Source organism: Diadema antillarum, unplaced genomic scaffold, assembly GCF_040938485.1.
Source record: "Diadema antillarum isolate AM-2024a unplaced genomic scaffold, OU_Dant_1.0 seq00000454_RagTag, whole genome shotgun sequence".
NCBI lineage: Eukaryota > Metazoa > Echinodermata > Echinoidea > Diadematoida > Diadematidae > Diadema > Diadema antillarum.
Window position 1 is genome coordinate 1,726,078 of NW_027271426.1, and position 7,359 is coordinate 1,733,436.

Below are 7,359 nucleotides of genomic sequence, written 5' to 3' on the forward strand. Positions count from 1 at the left end.
ACAATTATGATTATAATTGTACCACTACTACTACTGCTACTACTACTACTACTACTAATAATGATAATAATAATAGTAATGATAATAATGATAATAATAACAATGATAATAAAACTAATACTAATGATAATGATTGTGATAATAGTGATAATAATTGATGAAAAGAAGCGGAAGAATTTCTAGTGTTATCATCACAAAGAGCTTGCCATGAGTAATGAGGAGAAAAATCTCTTTGTATTATGATCATTAGGCCTATTGTTATTATTGTTGTCAAAACTATTACGGTACCATTATAAGACATCATCATTATGATCGCTTTATTATTATTGCTATGATGACGATTATGCTAATGACAAACTGACAATGATTGACAATACTAGGGGTTATCTTGATATGAGCTGACCTCGTATTATTTAGTAATTGTCAGCTTGGTTCCATTCCATAATGACCTTCGAGCACTTTTTTGCCACCCTAGCCTACATTCCAGTTTTCACACATACAGTTGTACTCGCGCTTACAAAAGATTGATGGGAAATGCAACGAATGTAGGCATCAAGGAATAAAGACTGGTTAGTTGTATCTTGGAAGGTAGGTCTCTCTCTATATTAAACTTAGATGTTGCAGACAAACACAGTATTTGGAAACAAAACAAAACAAAACAAACAAACGCAAAATAGCCCAAAACGGCTGAAACAAGGAAATCATAATGTTTCCATCTGTGTTGCAATAGTGTCGTGTGTGAATGTTGCAGAGATATGGCCAGATTTTGCATCATGCCCCTCTTCTCGTGTATAACACAGAGAAATTTGTGGACATCCACCAGTATGTTAACAGTCTAGCTTACCGTGAACAAAGTCACTTGTATGGTAAGTAGCTGGTAAAGTTGATAAGAGCAAATATATAGCTCTGACTACATAGCAGACTACTCGTAGTGATGTTCTGCGGTCCCATGTACTGGTAATCGTGTTCGTCGTAGTATGGCGTATACAGCGATGCGTTGACACTGCAATGCATGCTGCACTGGCTGGGATCGTGATACTGACAGTATTGAAGACACAGCGATAGCGTTGCGTTGCATTGCGTTGGTCTGACTCCATGTGTTTTATTAAGGACTCTTTTTTCATACTGTGGTCAACGGCGACGTCATTTTTGAAAAGAGCCAAGATTGTGTACTTGGCGGCAGTGGAGGATAAAGGTGTAGCGTAAAGGTGGTTCTACTTAAGTTTATTCAAAATGATTATGGTGCCATAACACAGTTAAAATCAATGCAATGATTGACGCAGACAGTCTGAAAAAAAAAAATGGTTTATTCTTGCAAGTATGGATACTGGTAACTACTGTAAAAGTGGATATTTTCGCGCGACTAATTTTTCGCGCTCGGCGGGGTAAGAAGAGTTTCGCGTGTTTTTAATTCCGCGGAATCAAGACATCGACTACTGGAACATATGGCAGCACAAATATTCGCATTCTTTAATTTTCGCGCTAGTTTAGGTTGTGTGAAATGCGCATAAGTTTCAACACCGCGAAATTTCCACTTTTACAGTATAGTAGAGAATACCTGCTTGCTTGCTATATGATGTGCAAAATGTCACATTTGGAAGATGACTTTGCTTGAACATACATTTCTTGGAACAATAGATTGTTTTGCAGTGTAAAATGTAGCCTAATTCTTCAATTGTCGACTGAGATGAGATTAAAAGATTTTTACATGAAGGAAACTGCATTACCGGAGTTCCGTGGGCACTATCCTTTGGTAGGCAGCAATTCCAAGTTGCACAAGTTTTTAGAAGGTGTTGGAGCCTTTTTTATATCAAGCTGGCTGGCAAGTAGTATCATCCTCTCATCTTTTGTTGTTTTCTGCACAGATTTGAAGTTATGGCGTGTCCATCAAGAGTCACCCCCGATCTCTCCTCGGAGGCAAAAGATGGGGAGAAGGAATTCAAGGGAGACGAGAAGTTGGGCAAGAAGATGGCTTACCTCCTCAGATATGGAGCCATGAAGGAAGGGCTGTCGGTGAGAGAGGGAGGTGAGTATTGCAAATATCTGTGGCAGGTACTGATTTAGTTGATCAAGAATTCTTCAAGAAGGCCATTTACCATTGAGATCGTGAAGCAGTTCAACATGATTTAGTTTTCAAACAAGCCAACAAAATTTACTACAGTATCCTACAAATGATTTTCTTATCCAGATAAGTTGTTGACATTGAACTAAATTACTTTAACCAAGATGATAAATGTGTTGACATCAGTTCATAAAACTTTGTTTGCTTGTGTGTTTGTTTGTTTGTTTGTTTGTTTGTTTGTTTGTTTGTTGTAGTTTTTTTGCTGATATTACATCATAGTGAAATTATATTACACCAGATATAGGCCCATAGCATAAAATCCTTAGTGAAAGAAATCGTGTGTGTGGCTGTCTTCGGCACTGCTGCTTGACCAAAGTCAGGAAAGAAGGAAGTAGTGTTTTTTTCCTTTCTAATGTGATTATTTATGCGTGTACGAGGGTGAGAGTTCCTTTTGTATCCCCCCTGCCCAAATCTAAAAGAGAGAGAGAAAAAAAAACTACAACGTATCATACATGGCAGGAAATAATATTTCCAAGTGTGAAGAGTGAGAAAGTTGAAAAAATTTGATTGGGTGTTGGATTCTTGGGTCCTAGAATTACAGTAAGGCTTTAAAGGGTCAGGGTCATTTATGGGGGGGGGGGGGGGGGGGAGGTGCTAAAGTAACTCTTTATATATATACAAGCATACATGCATGTACACATACAGACATATGTGTGTGCTCAGTATGTCTCAGATTACTTTATATACTGCACATTATCAGAGTGGACGCTAAGATACAACATTGCAATGTGCAGAAGTTGGTTAGACATTGATTACGACTAGCTATAACCATCATCTTCTTGTTCTCAGGTTTTGTCAAGCTGGCGGATTTGATGGAGGTTCCCATGCTGTCACGCTTCTCCGTGGAGGACGTGCTAAAGGAGGTCAAAGGGTCATTGTCCTACCAGGGCAAGAGGCGATTTGAGTACAAGAGGGAACACAACGAGGTCTTTGTCCGTGCCGCGTACTCCCGGAGACTTGAAAGGGTAAGCTTCCCTCACTCAGGGGGAGATGGTTAACCCGTTGAGGATGAGCTGATTTTGCTATAACCCAGGTTTCCCATAGACACCTGCCCGAGTACACTAAGGACTAGTCTTCAACGGGTTAAGAGATGTGGGATTATAATATGCTTCTTTTTCTGTCTGTCTATCTGTCATGGCATACATTCACTTTAGTAGGGACAACCTTTGCCAGGCTTCACTTGGCAGTGCATTGTGGGAAGGTTCCTTTGTTTTAACATTGTATAAACATTGTCCTGTGACAAATTGTTTTGTGACCCTGTCTTTTGTATAGTGCTTGATCAGAAGGAATACAGTTGAAGTCTTTGTATTGATTGCTTCTACTTTGCAGAGTCACTCAACAATGCTTAGAATTTTACAAGGAAATTATTTCTCTGATGTAAAAAAAAATGATAATAAAAATGATATGTTCACCTGATGAAAGGCAGAGGTGCATCTTCACATCTGTCTCAAAATAAATTTTTGGGACATTGCCTGCTGCAATCACACATTGCTTTGTTCATTTTGCATGACAATACACTAACAGACCTTTTTGGGTCACTTAGGATACAATTCACAGATGTCATGTGATGGTAGATTCATTGCCTTCTTTCACCTTAGTGATGAAACTAGTGGTGGCGTCTCAAATTTCAGCCAAACGGGATGTGTGATTTCATTGCTTGATTCTGCAATCAAATTTTAGATTCGACGTGGCAAAGATCAGGATGCAAATGTCACAAAATTTATTTTCTTTAAACATGCACACACACCCCCAACACACACAGAAAAGATATGAAAAGAATTTGTAGATTTCTTACATTCTGGATATGAGATGAATTTGAAAGTATAAGAGGGCAAGCAAATAAAGATGTAATACAGGTGACTCCCATAATAGCAAGGTCCTCGGGGCGGGATGGTTTATTTTGTTGTATCAAAACTTTGTTATAGCCAAACATTGAGCTATATAGTTTATAATCATGGTACAACTGTAGATAAATATGGTTGGACCTGAATTTTTGCTTTGTTGTATTTAAACGAAAGTTTCAGTGTAACTATGTGTTTGTTATAATGAGAGTGAATTGTATGTCGAGTGATTGTCAATTCTGTCCAGCCTGAATCTCTATGTAGGAATCTTTCAAGCAGTCTTTAATATCAACCCCCATTTCTGCCCCTATTTATGGTCTTACAGAACCCTTACCATGAGGGCACCAGGGTGCCCCGTCTTCTGGAGCAGTGCCAGGACCAGATTTGCCTGAACATCAAGGACTACTGTCTGGAGGACTGTCCTGATGAATTTCTCATTGGGTAAATTTCATTTCATTTTATTTTATTTCACATATTTATTTTCATTGTCAATGAAAAAAAATTACAAATCATATCATGCTTATAAAAAATAACAATCAATTTACATATTCTGCATACATTTATGCCAAAATATATTACTGCATAATCACAACACAATACAAGTGTTTTGTCAATGATTTTCACTGACAAATGTGCTCGCAGCCAATCAGATGCAAGAATTTTAGGAGCTTAAAACAGTTATCAATGACTGACAAGTTTCATGAAATGCTGCCCTTATGCGTACTTTACCATAATTATTGTTTTGGGAGGTTAAAATGGAGCTGTTTTCATATTCTTTATAACAAAAACCAACTTTGTATGGCAGTGATAATTGAGATGATGGAGTTAAGAGTGGGGTTTTTTTGTGCTTTATGTCCTCAGTGAGCTCCTCCACAGGCTGAAGCGGAAAGGAAAGCTGACGAACAGAGCGCTGGAAAATCTCCTGGGTCCCAACATCCAGACACTCAACCTAGGGGGCGCCCTTGTCACGCAGAGCGCACCCAAGATAATCGTCCGGCAGTGCCCCAACCTCATGCACCTCAGCCTGAAGGATTGTGGGTATCTTGTCACCGACCATGTCCTCATCTACCTCATGAAGGTTTGTGCCAAAATAGGTTTTTAAGTTTTGGTGGGGCTGGGGGAGGGAGCATTGACCTTTGACCCCACAAACCATGAGCCTCTTCCCCTGTCCTTGAAAATGACTGCTTTGTTCAGTGAGTAGAGGCTCAAGTGTTGAATATGGAGGACTGACAATATTAGTTACCCCTGCTTGTTCACTTAACATGAGAAATATCTACAGTCTGATGCCATATTCTGGTCTGGTGCCAGAGGCCGAATGGAATATGGCACCAAACTGCAGATATGTCCCATATGACATGAGAACAAGCAGAGCACAATGATTTTATCTTTTATTATAATCTCATCGATAAATTTTTGATGAAAATATGTTAGACCCATAATTCATATTTCAGATATTTTTGTCTACCTACCACTTGTGCTTTCTTCTCTTTCTTTCCTATAATAAACTAACTACTGCATGCATGTACTGTTAGATAGTACATGTAGTACTAGATTTTAACCCGTTGAGGACAAGTCCCGATCGAGCGTACCCGGGCAAGTGTCTATGGGAAATGCGTGATGTAGCAAAAGCAGCATGAACAATGCAAAAAATACAATGGGGACAATCTGGCCCTCATTCACGTAATATGGGATATATTGCATGGTTGATTGACCACACAGATTACAGAATTCACCATCACTAAAAGATAAACTATCATGTCTTGGTACGGTTGAAGGCTTGGTGGAAGAACAGCTCAGCCTATTTATGTGTTGATGTTGTCATTGCAGGTGATACAAGTTACGGGGAATGAGAATGCCTCTACTGTAGATTTAAACAAAAAAAGGGGGTTGAGATTAACTCATCAAATAACATAATTGCAAGCATATTGTAAACTATATTTTTTTACATCAATATTGATTCCACAGATATGATTCATTGCTCTTGAGGAAATTTTTTCAAAGATTTGCATGCAAATGAGAGACATGTAAGGCCACGACATCATCGTATCATCCGATTTGCGTGATTGATCTTGGCCATTTTTAACTAGTGTGGGAAAGCACTAGAACCTTTGTGATTTAAGAATGTTCTTTTTTGTCACTGATGTTTGAGTAACTTTTCCCATTCTATTCATTACTTCAAATTCAATCATTAAAGCAATGGAAAATGTGAGTTGACTTTACCTCTTTCTATGCCAAGGATTTTGGACAGTGTGTACAATTCTGTGTGGGTTTTGTGCCAATTGGCACTGAAAGCTCACTAAGGGTTAATAAACCATCACCAAAACAAAGTTTCTGAAACTTTTATTATCGCCACAGAGACTGCCCCACCTGAAGAGCCTCAACCTGTGCAGCTGCAGCCACCTCACCACCACCTCCCTGCATGTCATTCCCAGGCACCTGCCACACCTGGAGGTCCTGGACGTGTCGTGGGTGAGTGGCCTGACCGAGCGGGACATCCTGGCGGTCCTCGAGGGATGCCCCAGCCTCCGGAAGCTGCTCCTCCTGGCGGTCAAGCTCACCTTGTCCGAGGACACCTGCGTGAAGATGGCGACATTGTGCGCTGAGAGGGGGTTAAAGGTCACCTACTGCAAACAGGATGTGACGATGGTCAACGGCAGTTGATGCGGGGTTGGATTTAAGGAGTGAGGGTAATCCACCCCCCCTCCCCCGCCCCCTCCTGCTTGCTCCTTCACCATAAAGAGGAGGAAGAATACTGCCAAACATTGATGACCGTATATGTTGGATCATGATGAGGTGTGACAGTCTGCAATAGAAGTTGAAGCACCGGGTCAATGTGATGTGTTACAACAATATTTTGAAGCACCATCAGGATTGCCAAAAGGAGGATTTGGATAACTTTTCAAGTCTCTGTTTACCGTAGGTGCACTGTCACACATCCAGTACATGCAAGTCCTGTGGTCCCACATATTGCTTGGCACTGAAGGTTTTAAAGACATCTTAGACCACTCACAAACTCCTCAGGTAGTGCCCCGCACAGAACTCTGGATGAGTCTGAGATCAGTCTGGTGACCCAATGATTAACCCATTGAAAACTAGTCTCAGGTATACTTGGGCAGGTGTCTATGGGAAACACATGTTATAGCAATATCAGCCTGTCCTCAATGGGTTAATGGGGTTCACAGGAAAGGAGCCAATCTGCCACTCATACTCCTGTAGCCCCCCATATCATGGCCATACTAGCTGTCAGCTCACCTGCGGGTGCAGACTCCAGCGCTTCAATACACTGTACACTCAATTTTGAATAATGGTCTTCTGAGCTATACTTTGCAGTCATGGGCGTTGTCTTTCAATCTTTGTATTGTTTTATGTGCACACTGTTTTGTGTATGTTTGTGTT

The 7,359-nt window shown here is 40.3% G+C and overlaps 1 protein-coding gene across 1 annotated transcript; it reads left to right on the plus strand.

The window, feature by feature from the left end:
* Positions 1 to 795: 795 nt before the first annotated feature.
* On the plus strand, positions 796 to 6,624 carry LOC139732887 (uncharacterized). Its single transcript, XM_071643723.1, has 6 exons — positions 796 to 866; positions 1,866 to 2,026; positions 2,912 to 3,087; positions 4,289 to 4,404; positions 4,825 to 5,041; positions 6,319 to 6,624. Exons 2-6 carry the CDS (start codon positions 1,876 to 1,878, stop codon positions 6,622 to 6,624), a joined length of 966 nt encoding a protein of 321 aa, XP_071499824.1. The 5' UTR covers positions 796 to 866; positions 1,866 to 1,875.
* The last annotated feature ends 735 nt before the right edge of the window (positions 6,625 to 7,359 follow it).

Excerpts from the sequence above, each read along its gene's own strand:
- LOC139732887 (XM_071643723.1), top strand. The coding sequence starts at position 1,876 with ATGGCGTGTCCATCAAGAGTCACCCCCGATCTCTCCTCGGAGGCAAAA. Across the intron at positions 4,405-4,824 it reads CCTGATGAATTTCTCATTGG|TGAGCTCCTCCACAGGCTGA; the intron begins GTAAATTTCATT and ends TTATGTCCTCAG. Across the intron at positions 5,042-6,318 it reads TCCTCATCTACCTCATGAAG|AGACTGCCCCACCTGAAGAG; the intron begins GTTTGTGCCAAA and ends TTATCGCCACAG.